We start from the raw sequence: 22,900 nt of genomic DNA on the forward strand, positions 1-22,900 counted from the left end.
ATACGTCATTTTCACTAGTATAGATATGTTAACAGAGCATGCAAATGACATATAGTGACGCGCACCCGTCTTTCTATGGGTGTGTCATTAAGTTTCACTCATCCTCCCCCTATCAAGAAACCAATACAAGCACCTGTCGCCTAGTTTTTGGGCAATAGATATATTACCCAATTTGGCATGCTAATAATATTTGTCAATATATAATTTATTTGTCGTAGATTAGATATGATACTCTGAAGTCCAGTGGTTTCAACAAACTCCCGTGCTATTTTACTATATTCTGAAGTCAATGGTTTCAATAAACTCTCTACAGCAATTCTTTTCACCCCGTCTTCCATTTTATATCTAGCCTGTATGTAGTTAGCATATTGCATTTAGTCCTTGTATACATTTAAGTTTGTGTTCCGTACACAGTATTTTACATTTATACCCAGTTTTTCTATGTAGTTTTCCCTGTTTACTTCTATATAGTTTTTATTTTGTTGTTATCCAAGCTTTGCTGACCAACAACTTTCATAAAGAAGCAACTTCCTGCTTGTTAAACCAAGTCATCATCAGGCAGTTGTCAGCACATACAGGTGAAACTCTAGCTTGATCCATTGCAAAATTCACCCCTAACACAATTATGTAACTACTGAATGATAACATTTTGCAAAAGATTTTCTTCAAAGGTGAAAAAGATGACATTAGATTACAGGAAAGTCAGCTTGGTGAGTCATCTCTTGGCATCAAACCACTCAGTTTATATGAAAAAAGGGGAATCCAGAGAATTAAAAAAAACCTCACAAGAAACTTGATATCCCATGATATATCACATCGTCACCACCACTAAACATATTATCAACACTTGAGCATCCATGACCTGTGCCTGTGGACTTGAAATCTTAAGTCCCTTGTAACTGGTTTCACTTGTAGCCCAAATAGCAAAAATTCAAAAGCATATTCCGCCTAACCATATAACTTCCCACTCAGATTTGGCTCACCATCTCCTGGCAGCAAGGCCATGCAAAATATTCGGTTTCATTTACACCAAGGCATCCAGGTTGTTTCAGAATGTTCTCAATCTCCATCAATTATCATCTTTGTTTCCCTGAGATGAGCTGCAAATTAGTAAAAATTAGCCCCGTGAAACAACGCACACAAAAAAGAGTGAAAGCTAAAACACAAACCACAAAATCACAGGCATCATACAGATGATTGAATCACTTTACAGGGAGTAGGGAGGTCGGGACTTGTTGCCTCTCTCCCCAAAAAAAAAGAAAAAAATTCAAGATGCAACTGTTATTGAAAGACTTTGGATAGCATTAATGATCCAACCACTTCGGACTTCATTAAATCTGAATTTCAGAGTCCTGATTGTGTAGCTCATTACTAACTCATGTACTATTTCATCCATTTCTAATGATTATTCAATACTTCATTCCATCACATGCATGAAAACAGCGCGCATAATTTAATTATAGAGATTAATGTGGTGATATCCCAAACAAGACACCTGCAAAGTCTGCCGGTCCATACTACCACCTTACAAACTACCACAGTCATAATCCCTGATGAAACCCCTATTAACTTCTAAACAGATTACTGTATAATTATGGGGAATTATAAATTCTGTATAACCATGTCCAAAGTGCTCACAAACAGCAATTTAGATAATTCATGGGTTTACTGTAGAATCACAACTAATAAAGTAAATTGAGATGCTTACCTCACTTATTAGTGGCAATGCATGTGTTTCCCATTCAGTAGACCACCTTGCAGAGGACGCTGTAGCCAAGGCACCATCCCTCAAAGAGTTTAATGTATCACATCTCTCTGGAAAGCCTTTGAAAAGCATCTGCATTGATTTCACCGGCAGGTTATTTAGAAGGAAATTACGATTAGGTTTCTAATTTAAGTTTTACTAGTAAAATCCAATAAAGCAACAAAACAGAATGCGAATGTGGTCTTCACCAGCTGGAAGATGCTGACTTTTATTGTTTATATTTTTTTAATAAATATTTCAGTAGCAGTCAACTTCTTTAGTTGTAAACTTTTCTTTTAAACATTAAATGAAAAGATGAATTAAAAAAACCTAGCAGAAGAGCTTACCATAAATTCATCCGCTAGCTCAGATGATGTCGAAAAGAGAAGTCCATTTTTCTCAACTTCTACAAGTTCAGTGATGCTTAATACGGTACATGCAACAGAAGACTCACATTCATTTTTGAAAAGAATTTTATAATTTATTACACTTAACTCTAGCAGAATCAGTGCTCTAGGTATTCAATTCGAGGATGAAGCTTACCATGAGAAGGAAACCGCACAAACAGGCAGCCCACATCCAAACATATCAACTACCTGATAAGATCATTTGACAGCTTTTAATGAATAAAGCAATTAAAAGTTGATGTCAGTTTGAGCGAACAGTTCAACCACAAGTTACCTTCATTGGAAGGTCCAAACCAGATGAGGAAGTATGCAATGATACACCTAGATCTGCTGATCCTGGAATAGAATGAAGTTTTGAGGATGTTAGACCTAAAATGTAGAAAATGCTTTGTGCATTTTTTGGCAAAAATAGCAAAAACCTACCAAGTAATAATGGATAATCCTCAGCTAACAGCCACATTGTTCGGAAGGCCACACGTCGCAAGTTTAACTTCTTTATCTGCTCCTCGTATTTTCTTCTTTCAGGCCCTTTACCTTCAAATTTCAAATTCAAAATCTAAAACGTCTGCTTGAGTATTACCTGGCATTACTCAGGGTAATAACAAAAATGTATACAAACCATACCAGTGATAATGAACAGCAATCTAGGGTATAAGTATTGTTTCCCATTGCTGATGTCTGTCCAAATCTTTTCTTCCTCAACTGAATCATCCTCATTTAAGGCTGCAGCAACACGCCTATCATACATAACTGCTGCTTCTAGAAGTATGCCAAAATCTTCATCTGGTGTCCTGAAATAGATTGAAGTAACTCATTTGCCAATTATCATAATTATATTTTTCAACATTTTTGTAAGAGCCTGATGCCACTTGAGATGGTATAAGCCACATTCATGTGCAAAGAAGACCAGAAGAAAGTGTAGCAGATTGGAACTCTGATTTGTTAGGATGCATAAAGAAGAATAATGAAAGATTGAAAGCCAACGCCACAGATTTTCGTATCAAAGATATGAAAAGATTGCAAGAATACATAATAAGGACCCTTGAAGCCAATTTCTAATAGATGGATAAGTTTACTGAAAGGTTAATTTTGATCGTTATTTCGAAAAAAATAATTTTTGAGATCCATTTGATACACACAAAACAAAAGGTCTACTCCAATTATACCATTCAGTCAAAACAAGGTTATCAGTCATAATCCTGTTTAAACGGCATGTGAACAATCATATATGAGCTAAACATATTTGGTGAGTTACATGACTAACAACTTCAAATCACAACAATCTTAATAGATGTGCTGACAAATATTTATATTTGCACAAGTTAAAACTACAAAGAATAAAACATACACAACAAAATTGAAGTTGTTCTGCTGAAATGTACTGAAAATGGAAATTCAAGTTTTGATTTCCAAAAGCTTCATCTATTAAGCTATTTGATGCCCAGGAACACTTTGGAGTATAGTTATGCAAGTTCTGCAACACCTAACAGGACAAAAATACTTGCAACATTATTAGATGGACTGATCTGTGCTTAATTTTTAGTATATGGGTTAGTGAAAGAGAACATGTCATGGATACTTCAAATCACATGACTTGTCTGTAGCAGATATATATTGGATATTTGATATTCGTCAGATATTTTTTAGAACATGTTTGAGTTTTGATACATGTGTTACGTATCCTTTTTTTAAAAACTAAAAATCATTGCAGATTTCTTCTTGGATACACTCAAGATACTTCTCCAAAGCTTCAAAAATGAGGTGGGGGCTGCTTTATTTTTCTTTTAGTGTTAGCCTTTTAACAGTGAATAGTCAATTTTGTAATATTTGATAGTGATATTAAAACATTAAGTATGAATCAGAGTCTATACATTTGAATGATGACAAAATGATGATCATGTAAAAGCTGTAAGTGTGGACTATATTATTTCGATAGCCTATAATGCTTTATGGATGCTCTTTTGCATCCATAAAAATGTACATAAATGTTTTTATATATGCATATGCATGTACCTTTAAAATGCATATATTCATAGATATATCTTAACCACATTATATCCAGCATTTTCAAGATTTGCCATACCGAAGTATCCCTATCCATGCTTCATAGATATGACGAATATATGTTAGGCATTTAATCACTGGTTCTTAGAAATATGATCTTTCCATGAATAAATAGATGAATAATGTTAAGTTTTCAGTTGTGGGTTTAAAGGAAGCTAAATAACCATTTCAACTGAATTTACATCATATCATTTCTTTTGAACTCCAATCTATGTAAGACACATTTACAATTCATATTTCTTGAATATATCAAAATGGGAGAACATCAATACCACTCATCTTTCTCTAGACACTGGCCTAAAGAACAACTCCTGTCAACTCATTCATGTTTCAATAAATACATTGACATAAGCACATGCCCTTAGCCTATTAAGGCAATCAAGTGATTTTTTTTATTTGAGAAAGGGAATACTTTCCTTTAGGTCAGGGGGACCATCGGCAATTAGATTCATAGGACAGAGGGTCATAAGTTTTCTGAAGCAAAATGCCTAAGCTCTCCCAAAATCTCCTAGATACAGCTGTAAACCACAGGTCTCTAGGAACCACCAACAGCGAAATTGGTATTTTGGGCCAAAATGGAAACCTGAGCCCCCTTTTTGTTGCAGCAAATCCAAGTTAATGCCCTCCCCATGGAGGTTCTTGGGGAAACATAGCAGCATTCTTTTCTAAAACATAAATTTATGTCTTCTAGGGAAGGTCAGCTTACATGTTATTTTGTAAGAATGCCAAGTTAATAAAACAATAAGGCCCAATAGATCTGTTCCTACTTAATCTAATCTTATGCCTGCATCACATGACTATAGTCATATATGGCTACGTAAGCAAGCAGGTCTGGTCCGGCAACTCATTCATTTTGACTCAATCAACAACTTAGTAAACGAAGACCAACAATTAGGCACGTCTTTGTGACAAAATTCAGGTTCAGTTTGGGTCCTAAAAAGTTAAAGCATAAAATCAAAACCAGATTTAGATGATTTTACTGACATCTGTTAAGACTCTACACTATCAGAAGAAAATTTGAGTCATAATAAGATATTATTATATTAAAAAAAATTAAAAGAAAACTAAGAACAACTCTTCATAAACACAGCATATAGCACTCTCATCTAAAATATATTTTCTAGAAAATATAATTTCAGAATGTGTACTGAATGTTCAATAAGTGATGGTTTACCAGCTTGTACTGCTAACAACAAGGGCAGGCCTGCTTGCTTTTAAGAAAATCTCATTGCCAATTTGAGTACTAAAGAGAGTATCGCTAGATTGATCCAACCAATGAATGGCAGCACCACTCTCTGGGCCTCTTTGAGCTGCAACAATTAGAAAAAAGTCAGTCAAAAAAAAATGCGACAACAAGGTCAATTAGAGTCAGAGAAGTTGTAAATAGGTGGCTTTACAAATATTACCAGTAGTAACACAATCACGAATGCCATTTGGATGACAGATGTTGTTCTCCAACCTGGAAAACAACTGTAGCACATCTGAATGTCACACTTGTGAATTTTTAAAAGAAATTGTAAAGAGATGGAACAATGGTTCACCTCATGCTTCTCCTCGAGTGAAGCAGGATGGAAAAACTCAGGAGGCTCATCATAGAGAACTGTTGCTCTGTTTGTATGTAGTAAAGTAGAGCATAAATGCACTACTAAAAATATCAAGTTATCTTGCACGAAAATTTCAGGAGAAAGCTAAACTTTGACCAGTTCACTCACTTGATTCCCCAATTTTGAGCAAGTTCATGTTGCATTGCCTTTGTAACACACAAAGAACCATCAGCCATCCTCCCAAAGTACTTTTCAAACCTACAAAACACAAAATTCATGAAGACCTTTGTTAGGACCGTAGGCGCTGCCATCTTACTAAAACCCGCAGGTGATAGTGAAGGCTTAACCATGGCCTTTAAACCGACCATCCCAAGTGCCCCTCCGGCGTTCGATTGCGACTTGGCCCACATCGGCCTCCGCTGCGGGCGAGCCTTGCTGACTTGGCCCACACCGGCCTCCGCCAACAATCCCCCCTAGCAAGCGAGCCCTGCTGACTTGGCCCACACCGGCCTCCGCCAACAATTCCCCCCCTTCAGCAAGGGAATTTTTTTTTTTAATCGCTTATCCTGTGAATCGAACCCATGCCGCTGGCTTTGATACCACTGTTAGGACCGTAGGCGCTGCCATCTCACTAAAACCCCCAGGTGATAGTGAAGGCTTAACCATGGTCTTTAAACCGACCATCCCAAGCACCCCTCCGGCGTTCGATTGCGACTTGGCCCACACCGGCCTCCGCCATGGGCGAGCCTTGCTGACTTGGCCCACACCGGCCTCCGCCAACAACCTTCTTCGGTTTAATACCACATTATTGGACTATAAATAAAGATATTTAGTAAAAAGGATCAAAATTACCAGTGGTAGATTTTCACTATTATATGACCTCTCCCGTGAGATAATCCAAGTAAAGTATATCCAAAATTGTGCCAATCGATGATAAATGTAGACCGCCTTAGCCAGCTAGACAGTTTAACAGCAGCTAATGTGGGAACAGATGGTGGATTCTGCAGATGCATTAAGAGTACTGAAATATCAGCAAACCTTAACATAAGGAAAATATATAAATTTATTAAAAGTTACTACAGGCAGATCAAAGCATACATGAATTAAGTTATTGAATGTACATAAAGTTGGAGAAGGATTATGAGCAAAGAGAAACACCAATTAGCAACCACAAGCATGGAAAGAGAAAGACAATGATCAATATTGTTATATTACACTTTTGACCATTCCTTTCTTGCAATGACAGGAGATTTTCTCTGATCCAAAATTTTGAAGAGACTAAGCAGAAAGCTTTGTATTGAAGGGAAAAAATGCAAAGAAAGACCCACCACCGACAGCACTCGCACGGTAGCGGGCCTCCTCGGCGTTGACAGGCTCCCGCTGATATAGCCTTCTAAAATGAGGAACCCTTCTCTCTTCCTTCTCAACCCGGATTTTTCGCCATTGGTTACTGGTCGAGCCACTGGAATGGAATGAGATAGGAATCTCTGGAGATCTTTCCTCTCCACTTACTTCTCTTATATTTTGATCTAGATGAATTTGATTTAGCCATGTTCGAAGTTTTTCCTTTTCCCTACACACGATATAGGGAAACGGCAATATTAGCACTTAAATGTCCCGAGGAAGTCTCTTCCTTTTCATTGTGTATTATCCATATGGGAGATCTTCCAATTGAGAAGATCCATCGACCTGAGACGAAGAGAAAGGTCTATCCATTTTCTTTAGTTATTCAGTTAAACCAATGATTCGTTATTGGAGCAGATAGCAACAACCATTTCATCGGACATGCGTATTTTTGATTTTCTGATGGAAGTCATGTCCGAAGTCGTTACCTTAACCGCAAGGTCGGGGTTGAGTTGATAATTCGGGAGGAGCATGCGGACCGCTTGCTTCGCCAAGAACAACCATTGGTTGTAGCAATTTTGATCAACAGGAAGAGGATAAGTTCGCTAGGAAATTTGGACATGCCACGACGATCCATATGGAAGGGAAGTTTTGTTGATGGATTCTCGGGGTCTTGATCTGGTGGTTGTAAGCAAGATCGATCAAGCTCAATCAATAGAGGAGCTAAACTTTTCCACCAGACAGGTGATACAGCAAGGAAAATGACTGATGATTGAAGGGTCGGACCCTTAATTTTCTTAATTATCAACTGAGCATGTAAAAATTAAACATGATAATTTTGCTGTTGCACTAGGCCACTTGCCTGAACTAATTTGTCTGTGAAACAAAAATTAAGAAAAATATCATGTCAATTTATTTTTTACCTATCAAGGAAACACCAAGAATTTTAAAACACCTGGTCCTGCAAAACATGAAAAGGTACTCCCACGGAATCTTTTGCCAAAAGGTGGATATGATATCATCTTTTAGTGGCATTACACTCCCAACCAAGGTTCGCTGTACCGGTCGGTACCGAGCGTACGGTACCGTACCGACACTCGGTACGCCTATACTAATGCGGCACCGGTACGGGGTTCGGTACCGGTACGGCGAACCTTGCTCCCAACCAAGGTCCACCGTACCGGTACCGATCGGCGTACCGGTGGCCGGCTGGACCGGTACGGTTCCGGCCGGTACGCGGTGGTTTCAAAAACCACAGCGCAAGGCGCTGTGGTTCTAAAAAAAAAAAAATCGTACCGGTGCGAACCAGCCGGTTCCCACCGGTACGAGGCCAGTACCAAGCAGTATCGGCCGGTACCGACCGGTACGGAGGTTCGCGCCGGTTCCCACCGGTACGAGGCCAGTACCAAGCGGTATCGGCCGGTACCGACCGGTACGGAGCCCGTACCGGCCGGTTCAACTAAAAAACCGAAAAATATCGATTTTCTTGTGGTTCCGGTACCGATCTAGGACCGGACCGGTATGTACCGGACGGTACGACATTCCATGGTCCCAACCAAACCATTTTGGCAACATTACTTTCAACAAGCACTTAACTACTTAAGTCCTAATACCTCAAAATCAGACAATATGAAAGATGAAGTAATATATTGTTACTTCCCCGAAGGTGAAATCTTCTAAAATGAGCAGACATGGCTCTCTTTGGGCCCTAATACATTTTCTATAGTATAAGAGTTATCTACAATCAAGAAAAAGATTAAGGGCAATTCTCAAAAGTAATTAGAAGTCAAATTGCATTGTCAAGCATAAATTTAGTATGAATATATGTTAGATGGCATGAGTAGAGCAATGGGCAAAGCGACACATGCCACGCTCACAATCAGCCGATGCCCAGCAACAAAAGCAACCAAAGAGGTTAGTTGGGTGCCAATCAAGAATGCAAGGTTTTATATCTGAGACATCCACCTGGAGATATGACTAGGAGATCCTAAGAAAAGGTCACCATAGTACCTAATCTAGTCAAGAAGGTAGGGGTAGTCAGGGAATCAGAATGGTGGTCCTAGTCAATCCACTCGGCAAAGCTAGGCAAGCAGGGAAAGCCAGGTTAATATAAATCAATTTCTCAAAGCAGCAAGAAAGTAAAAAGAAAGAAAGTTGCAGATCCATTGGAGAGAGTTGATGAGAAGCTCGTTCACTTAGATTCTGTAACAACCAAGCACTCGAATGACTGGTTGTTCCGACTGTCTTGTTATATGAGCAATGATACCACTAACAGTTTGCTGGTGATGCATCTGGTGGCCAGGAAGGTAACAGTGAGCATGACAGGCAAGGTCCGCCGTACCGGTACCGGTCGGCGTACCGGTGGCGGCCCGGACCGGTACGAAACCGGTCCCGTACCGGTCTGTACCGGTGGCGAACCGGTCCGTACCGGTCCAAACTGGTGGCGTACCGGTCCGAACCGGTCCGAACCGGTGGCGTACCGGTCCATACCGGTCCCGTACCGGTTCTTCAACAATAAATTACCGGTACCGGATTTTACGCTGATCCGGTACCGGTCCCAGGCCGGACCGGTACGTACCGGCCCGTACCGGCCGGTACGGACCGGTACGGCAGACCATGATGGCAGGTGTGCACACGACTCACAACCATCTGGTTTGAGTCAATTCACGGTAAGTTGCATTTCACTCATGCCACAGAATCCAAACCATGATGCAAGTTATAAGACCTGTGAGGATAATGATAACATATAGGAGTTGGGCCCCTGGAGATAATTCAGGATGTAACACTGTTGCACCTAACGATATAGCACGCAAAGTATGTTCCTTGGATATATTTGGATCCTCATCCTACACCGGATCCTATTCTGTACAACAAAGATATAACTCATATGCATATCCTACATTTGAGACATTGTATTCGAGTAACTATTACCCTCCACAGTCTCAGCTAGATTATGAGTCAAACTTCACCGTGCGGTCTTTCCACGGACAGGAGTGGGATGGCCAACAGAATATCATACAATATTAGTATTAGGATGGTTATCCACAAGCTCAAATTATCAGATGCAAGTGTGGGCATAGCATCTAGGTTGAAGTCAAGTCCAAGGCCCCAACCATGAACAAGATCCCAATGTTCATGAGCAATATAGATACTCCACGAGGCACTAGATGTCAGTATGTTTTTTTTATAATTCATATTAATTATATATATACATTCAAACTCAAAAATATGCATTGTCCATGTTTAAAATTACAATAGCATCTATAAGCATCATGCAATCTCTCAAGACCAATATGAAATAAAATAACATTAAAGTATCCTTAAAGTCATCATTTATAAAATCCATAAACTTTAAAATAATCTTCAAAGTTAAAAAATAAACAGCAAAAAAAAGTGAAAAAACACTAAACCAATACTAAATCGATATGCATCTGCATATTGAGTCTCAATATGGTTCAATTCGGTACCGATAGGGTCCTCGGACTAAGATTGCAAACCTTGCTGCCAACCAAATAGCTCCATCATAGTATTTTCCCTCGTCTGACCAAAAAGTGATGATTACAATATTAAACATTCGCTTCTTGAATGCAAACATGGTTTTGCTATATGCCATTTTATATCTCTACAATGGATCCAAGGTAAGAAAAATTATCACGGTCAATAATCTCCTGATAATCAAGTCTAACTATAATTTTACTATCATAAATTGCATTCCATATAAATACTTGACCTCCAAAGTTTTTACCCATCATTCCCATTATGTACGTTCCAACATTCTCTTCTCATAATCTAAATTAACATCTTTGGAAGGGAAAAAACATACATCTTGGATTCCTTAAGTTCATCGATAGCAAATTCAACCATATGTATATGTAACTTTACATAGATGGACTTTTATGCATATATCTCTCTCTTTTCATACCAAATTTGTAACATTTTACACTATGTTTATTTTTAAAATGCATACCATTATTGTTAAAGCATAAGCCATTGCAATGTCAGTTATTGGATTGATCAAATTTCTATCTAAATCCTTTGTCCTCCTTGATCCTGTTCACATCCTCATAAGAAACTTTTTTACACCCGACCAACTATCAACCAAGATAATTACATCCTTTGGTATCAACAAAGTTGGACTCTTGGCGCCCATACAAGGTAACTCATGCAAGATAAGTTGTACATGGAAATAAGTACAAGTTTAGCATGAAAATAACTACCAGAAGAAGTCATGCATTAAAATAACTACTGACTGAAGTCATGCATAAAGCATCATTTTTCAATCTAAAGTTGCATTTGCCATTCGATCCACCAATCATATGGCTTGAAGTCTTTATCAAGGTTTGAAGTAACCACAATAGAGCTAACTAATTAGTCCAACTCAACATTGTTTATAGCATGTTCAGGATTCCCAAAAAATCATTTGGTACAAAATTGCAATACCTTTTCAGCAGGATTAACTTATGTCCTAATATTGGTTCATATTTCTTTCCTTAGATACTACAGAAGATAATATTTTAAGGTTGCAGGGAAGTTTTCTTTAAGAAGATCAAGTTTTAGAGAGCATGTCAAATGTCATGACAGGGATATGAACTATGCCAAAGTTCAACCTCTACTTCTACTCAGCGGACTTTCTGATTAGTACTCAAATAAAACAAGGATATTGGGTTTGAGAAGATAATCAGGAGCAAAAGAGAGTTCATCTACTACTTCCAACCCCAATAAACTGGTGGACGGTGAAGAAAATCCTCAAAACAAGTGAAGTAATTCTACCTAATTCTTGAAACAAGTATCTGAAAAACTTAATGGGAACACCTAAAAGGTTAATGGCTGGTTTAGAGCCTGGCGCAAATATTATGTGATATCTTTGGTGGTCTCGGCTAAAAATTTCATAGTACAAATGGTTTTGGTCCAAATTATAGTTAAAATATAAATAATTTAAATATAAAATTATAATTAGAAGAATTAATAAAGAAAATTAAAAATGACAGCTGTCTTATGATACAATAAACTGAATATTTAGAGTCTAACAAATACATTGGTGCTCACTACTGAAATAGCTAATAAAGTAAGAGAAAATATGAATCACAATCAATAAGAATAACAATAAACTCATATATTACAATTTACAGCAAAACTCCTAAATCAAAATAGCTCAAAAGACTAATTATCTGGGAGAGGAGTATACAGATTGAAATGTATACACTGCAAAACTACCCTAATCCTTTATTTCAGCAGATTGGGGAAGATAGCAATTTTATTGACTACCAATGAATTTTGTTTTGTGTTTTAACCAATATGGATTTACCAAAAGAAAACAATTGCTATATGCATGAATTTATTCTATTTTTCTAGCCATATTTACTTCAAATAAATAGTGTCTGATTTATACCATATTAAGTTAAATAAATATCAAGACGATTCTCGGGGATTTCAATTATCGGGATGACTGCAAAGGTTTCATTCCTGTGTAAATAAAGATCACCAGCAAAGCAACCAAGTTGAGCAGTGTAATGCAAATCTTTAATTGCAGGTCATAAGAATCCCAAATTCATAACAAAGATCGATGTATTTCATGTTAGTACCATGACAATATTTGGAATTCAAGGCATGCATTAGCACACTAGCATTAGCATGTAGTGATGCCACATGCCGGCATAGCACTAGCACGATACATGCTATTCCATGTCAACCAGCACTTCAATCCAAGGATTCAGGTAACATCATATGAATCATACTAGTCAGTATGTACCAGATGTACTGACCCATATTGATGCAGAATACTGGCCATGCTGGCTGAACTGTGTATTGAGACAACACCCACACTACATTACATGTCATACCAAGAAGTGACCAGTAGGCCTGTACGCCTGTACCCTTGTCTAATAAATCTTGTTTTAACCCATGGTTCACCAATTATTATGTGATGGAAAAGTGGAATCAATATATCACATTAGAATGGTCATTTTGTGGCTGTTGGAATCAAGAATAATTACAGAATTATATAACCAGGTTTCATAGATATCATAATCAGAAGCATATAATGCACAGAGTTAATTTATGTAACTACAAGTTGAAGAATAGCAGCCATAACAGTCACAGTTGCATCCAACCAATAGATTTGCATGCAACAGATTGAACTGCAACATACGCTTGAATAGGAAGCCATGCAACCTTATTGGCTACTATTCATAGAGCAATGCGTCCCAATGGATGGTAAGCGGACCCCAACTCTTAAGTTAGTTTTATATTACTACAACATGCAACTATTATGACGGAAAAGTTGAAAATATGAGTACCTAAGATATGGACTCACCTGCACAACAAAAACATCTGGACGAGGAATCTTAAGACAAAGAAACCAAACTAAAATAATAAAGTGCACTGCAGCCTTAAGTAAAAGTGCCAATGGACTTGAAATCTTTGATAGTCCCTGGAGGTTTACTGATGTCTGAAAAAAGACATGAGATAAGTTATTTAGTAAGAAATTGAAAGGTGTGCATGTGTACTTATGCACAAAAAAGGGGGAAGAAAAAGAGGTGATAGTTAATGACTGCACCATTATGTGAAGATGGATTGATTGGTTCTCTTTAACAGCCATATGAGGATCGCTACCTGTTCATTTGTGCCAGAAAAAAATAAAAGAAATTTACAGTGAAGCATAGGATGACAGAACATGCTTAACAATATATTACTTGCTTATGGAGATCAATCATTTGTTACTTATGTATGTACATACATAATCTATCTACATACACACACATACACACACGTATGTGTATGTAGGTACATATATGTATGTATGTATATACACACACACACATATACATACATACATACATACATACATATAGATATATATATATATATGTGTATATATATATATATATGGATGCATACAAATATATATATATGCATGCATGCATACATACATACATATATATATATGCACATATATATATATATATATATTATATATATATGTATATATCTGTATATGTATATGTAGCTAGACTTGGCTACACTCAAGAGGATCTCAACTCAGATCCGGTAATATCTAGATTAGGCGATAAAAGTCTCATATCAATCATCCGAGCCATTAAATGTGGTTTACTATATCTAAATTGCTTACATACCAAAAATCATGCAATCTAGAGGCCCATAGCCCATGCATCAAGTGATCAATTTTTTGATCACTTGATGCATGGGCTATGGGTCTCCAGATCAGATGATTTTGGATCTCCAAATTTCATGATTTTTTATGTATAAGCAGTTTAAAGACAGTAGATCACATCCAATGGCTCTAACTGGATCAGAGCAAAGATCCACTTTAGCTAAGTCTAGCTACACTTGGCTATGCTTGAGTCTCCAAACAGTTTGAGAGCCTTCAACCTCGCACTACTCACCCTCCCAGATCTCATAGCGGTATCTCTACCACCATAGTGTGAGCTAGGAGCAGTTTTGAAAATCCCGACCTACTAAAAACTAAGCTTGAAAGTCGATGTCAATAGGAACAACACTAATTGGTTGCCCATTGATCTGATCATAGGTGAAATCCAATCCTTTCACCGCTCGGAAGCGAGAAAGGGCGTCGCAAGCATAGGCTTTGACAGTGCACGTGGATCTTTGCTCCAATCCGATTAGATCTAAATCAAACTATGGGGGTCACATATTGATGATTCAAGGCATTGGATGTGATCTACTACCTCTAAACTACTTACACACCAAAAATCATGCGATTTGGAGTCCCCTAGCCTAGGCATCAACTAGTCAAAAAAAATGTATTGTTTCTAATTATTTAAACTGTCCATCTTTTTGACCACCTGATGCCTAGGCTAGGAATTTCCATATCACATGATTTTTTGTATGTAAGTAGTTTAGAGGCAGTAGATCACATCCAACAACTCGAATCATCGATGTAAGACCCCCATCATCTAATGTAGACCTAACCATATCTGAGTGGAGATCCACTAGATTGTAACCAAGGTCTAGCTCATAATATGTAAATATACAAGCTCATAATATGTAAATATACACATATGTAATATGTATATATATAATGTTTTACATTATATATGTATATATATAACATGTGTGTATCTCTCTCTATCTATATATAAAAGCATATATGTATCCTAGCAACTCACACATGTAACGTACATCAAAAAATAATAGAAGAATAGTTCAAATTAGGATATAAGAGACAAAATACATAAATTAAATAAAAGGTATCAATATTTTTGCTTTTTTAAAAAAAATTTAAACAAAGTCCAAATAGCTGAGGATATGGTTAATATGGATAGAGATTTTTCTTTAAAATAGAGTCCATCGAGTTTGGCATAAGAAATGGAGGTGAAGAGATAAATGAAGACATACCTGGATTGTATATCTAACTTCTTAATCATATTTCTTCATAGATATTTGTGAAAAAAGGAACCAAAGCTATTCTAATCACAACATTTGATAGGCGCAATCTAAAGTAATACATTCCTCCCTCATTTAATAATATAGTATAGATATACACATATGTATGTATATGCATATGCATATGTATATGTATATGTATATGTATACGTATTGTACATGTATATGTATATATGCATTACACTAGAGAGTAGATTGGATCAAAGTAAAAGCCATACATTTTGCCAGTGAATGGATGTGAAATCAAAAAGTTAACACGAATGTGTGCTTGTGATTAAGAGGATGCCACGCTTGATTATTAAATTTTCTAGCCAACCTGACCTCTAAGTAGAACTAGCAAATGCCTAGCTAATTCAAACTCATGATAGTGTTGAAATCAAGATCCGCAATCTCATTACCAGGTACCTTATCTATACATTACTAGTTCGCTATGGTACGCACCTTGTACTGAGACAGCTCCTAAGCCCTTTTTATCACTTCAACACAGTTATGGCACCTATTTTGAATGCAAAGGGAAGGATTATGTCCACTAACAGCCTTAGAACTCACACCACTAAATTTAAGCTCCTAATGGACCTTAACTTTAAACATCTCCAATGTCTTAAAACTATTTTAGTGATAAGAATACCAAGGAGATTTCATCCTTTTGTTGATTCATTGAAAATTACTTCACCTGCATAACCCAATACGCATGAGGAGACTATTGCCCCTAAAAAGGTGACCATTCTACTAGTCAGGATTCGGTTTTATGTGTTAATAGACCTTGTAATGCTAATTTATAATTTAGGTCCATGAAAGCACTTTAATACTAGTGCTTGGTCATTTTTAGGTTTACATTTGCAATAAATCAACTTTCAAGTCAGTAAAGAAATTCTTCAGAAGTTCTGATACTAGTAGAATACTATTTAAGAAGATATTAAAATTGACTTGGCCATGTTACATGGAATCTCATTACCTACTACTTTAGAATTATTCTGAAATTTGAAAAAAGGTACAACTTTGGATCATGATTTGCAAATGAGTAGGAACCATATAAAAAGAAGATCATGATAAAGATAGATGGTTTTCTGAATTAAAATCCTTCACTCTGCAACAACTACGAGCCAAAAATGGATTTCATGTATTACTTGCTCTTGATTTATATCTTGGTAAGAGCTTTCCCTACAGGCTAACTATAACAATGGCAGCTCCATTATTCAATATCGTGGTCAGTGATTGAAAAGGGTGAATTTGAACAGATGTTAAGGCACTGTAGCAATTAAAAAAAAAACACTTCCCTCACAATTTTTATCTCAGCTTCATTGTTCACCGACTTAAATGGAAATATGTATATCTTTTCTTCATAGGTCATTTAACAATGAAGATAATTGTAGCATTGACAACAAGTTCATTTTGCTGAAAATAGACATCATTTAGTTGGGCCAAAAAAGGCTACTATAGGATCCCAAGTAGTAGCTCAAATGATTTACCATTAAAATCTGCTCAAAGAGATCTAAATTATGTGTCTGATCAATCTATTCATTTCTCACTATTCCCTAGTACTTAATCATAGTTCCAGGCAAGGTTCGTCGTCTCGGTACCAGACCTTGTACCGATACCATCTTATTAGTATTGGTACACAGTACAAGACTGCGAGACGTACGGGTGTCGATACGGTATGAGACTGCGAGACATGGGTGCCAGTACGGTACGAGACTGCGTAACAATTCGGCACCTATAAAGTATGTTGTGCTCAGTAGGTATGGTACCAACCGGTATAGCATGCTCAATCTGATACAGTACCGACCGGTACAACAAACCTTGGTTCCAGGATTATGCTGAATTCTCTCCAAGGTGGTCATATTTATATTATCATTTAGTTTGGTCCAAAATGCCACTTACAGGAACTTGAGTAGCTCAAATGTTTTGCAATTGTAACCAGCTCAGTAAGATACAAGTGATGCGTTTGATAAATCCCTATCCATTTGTTACTTTTCCCCTAGTACTAAATCATGGTTCTAGGTTCATGCTAAGAGGTCATGTTTAACTCGAATAACTCAAGCGACCATGGTACACCATACCTAAGGCTGCAAATGGGTTGGGTTGACCCATGACTCAACCCGATCGACCCACTTAGACCCAACCTGACCCATTTTGGAGGACCAGTGGGGCCAAGTCAGATCCTACAATTGGACACATTCCATTTTTCGGATCGGGTCTAGGTTTACTGAATTCAGAACCGACCCGATCCATTTGATTTTGAGTTTTCAATCCTACGACCCAACCCAAATCTGTAAAATTATTTGGACCCGTGGCCACAACCTGCAGAGGTACAAACAAGTTTTGAAGCCATGGCTGGGTTGACCCGAATTGGATCCGACCCGAATTCGATCCGAACCCGAATTTTTTAGGTTGGGTCCAGATTATATATGGACCCGACCCGACCCGACCTGAGTAACCTGTTGAGTCAAAAAATTATAGTGGTAGACCCGACCCGACCCGATCTTCTATTAAGTTGGGTCTGAGTTCAAAATTAGGACCCGAACAAGAAACCGGATTGCGTCAGGATCACTCATGACCCGACCTAACCCATTTGCAGCCCTAACCGTACTAGCCCGAATCGGACGGTACGGAGCATATCATACCGTATCAGTACCTAATACGGATAGTGTACTGACACTTAGTACACCAAAAAAATCTCGTACCGTACCGATACTATGCTAGTATGGCACCGGTACGGGATCCGATACCGAGACGGCGAACCTTGCAAGCGACTATCTAGCTTTCACTCCAACAAAATTCACCTTAGCAAATATGAATACCCCTTCCACTTCATGTCTTTTGCCCCATACACCATAAATCATTCAGCAAGCACCATTAGTTCACTCAATACCAAAGCAAAAGGCCAAAAGACAATAAACTTAAAAAACAATTGGAAAATAGGCATCATTTAGTTTGGCCAAAAAAGGCCACTACAAGATCCCAAGGAGTAGCTCAAATGATTTACCATTATCATCTGCCCAAGGGATACAAATTATGTGTCTGATCAATCTCTATTCATTTGTCACTCTTCCCTAGTACTTAACCATGGTTCAAGCCTTCTAGGATTATGCTACATTCTCTCCCCAAAGTGGTCATATGTATATCAAATGTCATTTAGTTTGGTCAAAAAGGCCACTTACTGGATCCTACGGAGTAGCTCAAATGATGTGCCACTATAATCAGCTCTGTTCGATACAAGTGACATGTCTGATAAATCTCTATTCATATGTTACTCTTCACCTAGTACTAAATCATGGTTCCAGGCCTATACTAAATTCACTCTCCCAAGAGGTCATGTTTAAATCGACTAACTCAAGCAGCTGCCTTGCTTTAATTCCAAACAAAATTCACCTTAGCAGATATGAATACCCATTCCACTCATCTGTTTTGCCCCATAGACCATAAATCATTCTGCATGCACAATTAGTTAACTCAATACCAAAGCAGAAGGCCAAAAGAGAGTAAACTTAAAAAATGATTAGAGAACAAGAAAATTGGAAAATTTTGAATCAGCTGGTTTGAAGTCATATTAGTGAAAGTCAGGTGATTATCATAGAATTCAATTAGATGATTGGTTGCTTTAAGAAACATGAGGCAGTTCACAATGATAAAATGACTGCATAAATAAAGATAAAAAATTAGCTCATCTTAGGATTCACCTCCATGAATCAATCTGAATCAGCAGACTCAAACTTGTTTTCAAATTATACTAGGCTATCATCTTACAAAGCAGATTTGTTTAAGGAATAGGCGCTGAGAATTGTATTTTCCTCTTTATAAAGAAAATCAATGCATAGTTTTTGCCTTCTACCATCAAAAAGCACCACATCCTTGGAGAGCATCTAATGTGACTATCTATATCGAATTCATTTTTTACAGTCATGATTACAGCTACTAGTTCAACTTTTTATCTTGATTTCTAAAAATCAAAGGTAGGGAGGAGAAACTTGTATCAGGAAGAGAGGAAAAACTTGTATCAGCCGCAAGTCTAGTATTTCAAACTGAAGATTAAACTGAGAGCGACACTTCAGCACATGAACCGCTGCTAATGCATCCCCAATAACTAACTAACAGCCACATTACCCTGATAATCCAGCAACATGCAAGGAAGGTTTGCAGTCAAATCAGCAACTAAGCATCAACATAATCTTAAAACAAGAATAAGTTACTAACTTTCCAGATCATACCTCCATTTGCAACAATGTCCACCTCTAAATGTGCCTACGAAAACAGTTGGATCAATAAATACGTACAGGTAACGTTTTGAACAAAAATATTATAAAACAAGGAATCAGTAAAAAGAATAAAATGAAAGAGTAATTTGCATAGTTCGTACAATAGTTATAATGGATATGAAGCTTGAAATTGCACATAATCGAAATAGCAATGTTAAAATTATTGAAATCCAAGTATGCTTGGAGCAAAGTGTACGTGATGAGCGTATTGTGGGACCTTTAAAACCAAATCGGCATGTAAAATGCATAATCTCCAAGATGCAAAATCAACAAGAGAGTACTCATAATAATGATAACTTTAGTCGCATACAACTGTAAGAAGAGCTAGAAGTGAATATTATAGAAACAATTTCCATTTGCAAGCATTTAGCGATATGAATGTGGGTTTCTGTAGGTGGTGGAACATGGGCAAGCAAAGTAAAAGACATGGTCACATATGGTTGGCTATGATCAACTTTGTCCAGTTTTAAAGAACCATAGTCTATTTATGGTCAAAAATGGTAAGAATAGTCACTTCTAAATTCTTAAAGGTGACTACAGAAATATTTGGCCAATATTACCTTTTGAAAGTAAGATATAAATATTTAACTAAATAACATGAGTATTCGGCAATCTCGAATATTTACGGATTCGCAGGGGGCTGTTCGCCCTACTTAGTTGACTGACAATGACAAAGGCTTGCGAAACAAAGTAGCGCCTATTTACATAATATCCACTAGCAACTCAAAGCGGAGTATTTGCACAGCTAACCTAACTGCAGCTTTATGAACTACAATTCACTACTAGTGTTGGTTTCAATCTAAATAGCTGGAATTAATACATTATTTTAACAAGTTGAGTCTGTGATATGAAGGTATGACATGTCATTCTGTTGTTGAGCCATGTGTGAAGCTATCTTCATGAACAAGAACTTGATTTCCATAGGCATTTGCATAGAAGCCACAGCATGATTTGGATTCAGGGAGCAGATAATGGGTCACAATTAACTAGGTGAGAAGCTGAAGATGCAAAGTGCAACAGATCATGATTATTCTTCTATGAAGAAAATCAAAAGATAAGTTTAAGAGCATATAAGAACTAGGAGGGGCTAATCATTTATTGGCTGGGATCATATCATCTAGGATTGAAGGTGAAGGGATCATACATATTTCATTAAGTTTCAACTCTTATACTCCTTTCCCTATACAAGCATACTTAATATATTCCATACCTGGTCTATATATACATGCTAGTAGAGAATAGATATACACATTCTTGTTTACTGTTTGTAGCTTCTTTTACCTTATGCTGTAGTTTTATCTGACTTTCTCAAGACTAAAGACAGACTCTATGCATGAGTATGGCTTCAAAAGTCCCAGATTTTATGAATCATCATGAAAGACATGCATCAACAAGCCTAATATCCAGCCACCACTGATCCAACTCACAAGAAAATCATGTTGGCTTTTATTGGGTTTAATCAGGGAACTAATTCTATAAAGCCATCTCAAACAATACATGTCAGCACTAAAACCATATCATACTAACAACGACAAAACAAAAAATTCTTATCTGCATCTAATTTCATCAACTAAAAGCAGGAAATATTAAATTGATCCACAGTTCCACATTACTTCAAGCAACATAAATAAAAAGATCCCTCCACTATCAGATCGCCAAGAACTAAAACTCCAGTAAATAAAAACGCCGGTACTGGATAACCAATTTGTTCTTGAACAAATGAATTGGTGCAAGTCATAACAGGATTATCTAGTACCAGCAATGCTGACCATCACATTACAAGAAATTACAGTAAATTGAATCATACAGAATTATAGACTGCTCTTTCCAGCCCCTGGAAGAACTCAAAATCCAGATTCCCAAGTAGAGGAGAAACAAAACTCAAAAGTTTGAATTGAATGATTTCATTGAAAAAAGGAATAAAGGAAGCAAAGGACAGATCAAGTATATACCTGTTGGGCAAGAGAAAGGGCGTGGTATTGCATTCGGGGACTACGACCGATGTCGCCAAGAACCACAACAGCAACCCTCCCTCTCTTCTCCATTGATCCGTCACTGTGTAAGCCCCGAAAGCGTCTGTAAACTAATCAAATCTATCAATAAACTCGTAGGAGCTGGAAATAAGGACGGAGAGACCGGTCGGCTAAATAGTGAATATGATTAACAAAGATATCTCTCGAGCACAGAATAACCCAAATCGGAGCAGGATTTTACTGTATTTTAATGGAGAATAAGAGTAAAAAAAAAAATCGTTCTGTTATAGCTTCAAATAGACAAAGAAAAGGCTTGAGGACTAGGGTTTAGAACGAACAGAGAAAAGAGGACGGAGTCACCTCCGAGAAGTCAGAGAGAGTGGCGATGCTTGCAGCCACGGAGAGAGCGATCGATATGGTCGGCGTCCGGCGACGGTAGAGGGAGTGAGATGGGGATGGGGGAGAGTGCGTGCGGCCAATCTTTCGCCGGTGGGAGGCTCCATTAATCCGTCGCCGCTTCGCATTTGTTGGACCGAGCCGGGCCAGAGGCCGGCCCATAACGGCCCGAGGTTAACCCGGAGGAAGCCCGGCCCGGTCTTACTTGGGATGGGGAAGGGCAAGCGACGAACGGTAAGGAAATGGGTGGTTCTATATACACCCCCCACTATTGCTCAGGACACCCCCCAAAAATTAAAAAAAAATTAAATACTCTCTACACCCCCCCCCCCATTTGCTAAGGACACCCCTAACAAATTAAAAATTCTTAAATTACCCCCCACCCTCCCCACCCCCTCACCTAAATTGCTCTCTACACCCCCCAAACCCCCCCCCCCCCACCCCGCTCTTCCCCTCCAAAACACCCGCCGGCTTCTCCCTTCCGCCCAAAAAACCTCGCCTCAAGCACCTCGCCGGCGGCCAAACCCCCTCCGTCTCCCCCTTCTCCCTCTCGTCGCCGGTCGGTGCAGTGCACCTCGCCAACGCCCAAAACCCCCCCGTTCCCCCTTCTCCCTCTCGTCGCCGGCATTCTCCCGATCTCCGACCACCTCGCCGGCTTCTCCCGGAACCACCTCCCCGGCCATCTCCCGAGTAACGAGCACCTCGCCGGCGCCTCCACGACCACCTCGAGGTAGCTCCCCCCCCCCCCCTC

The 22,900-nt window shown here is 38.2% G+C and overlaps 1 protein-coding gene across 7 annotated transcripts; it reads right to left on the reverse strand.

Annotated features, from left to right (window-relative positions):
• Positions 1 to 573: 573 nt before the first annotated feature.
• On the reverse strand, positions 574 to 22,259 carry LOC103711321 (UDP-glycosyltransferase TURAN). Of its 7 annotated transcripts, none has more exons than XM_008797423.4 (17): positions 22,114 to 22,259; positions 21,733 to 21,856; positions 19,733 to 19,766; positions 13,660 to 13,715; positions 13,417 to 13,551; positions 6,612 to 6,760; positions 5,928 to 6,017; positions 5,757 to 5,823; positions 5,622 to 5,685; positions 5,390 to 5,525; positions 2,776 to 2,942; positions 2,575 to 2,685; positions 2,426 to 2,487; positions 2,288 to 2,340; positions 2,092 to 2,167; positions 1,709 to 1,837; positions 574 to 1,100 (listed from the first exon to the last, which is right to left on the reverse strand). In XM_008797423.4, exons 1-17 carry the CDS (start codon positions 22,254 to 22,256, stop codon positions 1,077 to 1,079), a joined length of 1,620 nt encoding a protein of 539 aa, XP_008795645.3. In that variant the 5' UTR covers positions 22,257 to 22,259; the 3' UTR covers positions 574 to 1,076. The 7 variants fall into 7 exon arrangements, 6 of the variants coding, with proteins under 6 accessions (XP_008795645.3, XP_008795644.3, XP_017699336.2 ...); XM_008797422.4 differs by having other exon boundaries at positions 5,613 to 5,685; XM_017843847.3 differs by having other exon boundaries at positions 5,613 to 5,685; positions 21,733 to 21,835; positions 22,114 to 22,257.
• Between the last annotated feature and the right edge of the window lie 641 nt (positions 22,260 to 22,900).

Source organism: Phoenix dactylifera, unplaced genomic scaffold, assembly GCF_009389715.1.
Source record: "Phoenix dactylifera cultivar Barhee BC4 unplaced genomic scaffold, palm_55x_up_171113_PBpolish2nd_filt_p 000184F, whole genome shotgun sequence".
Taxonomy (NCBI): domain Eukaryota; kingdom Viridiplantae; phylum Streptophyta; class Magnoliopsida; order Arecales; family Arecaceae; genus Phoenix; species Phoenix dactylifera.

Coding starts and splice junctions, on each gene's coding strand:
- LOC103711321 (XM_008797422.4), bottom strand. CDS start 22,256: ATGGAGCCTCCCACCGGCGAAAGATTGGCCGCACGCACTCTCCCCCAT. Junction 19,767..21,732: donor CCCTTTCTCTTGCCCAACAG/GTATATACTTGA, acceptor CTGTTTTCGTAG/GCACATTTAGAGGTGGACAT. Junction 1,838..2,091: donor AGCTAGCGGATGAATTTATG/GTAAGCTCTTCT, acceptor AAATCAATGCAG/ATGCTTTTCAAAGGCTTTCC.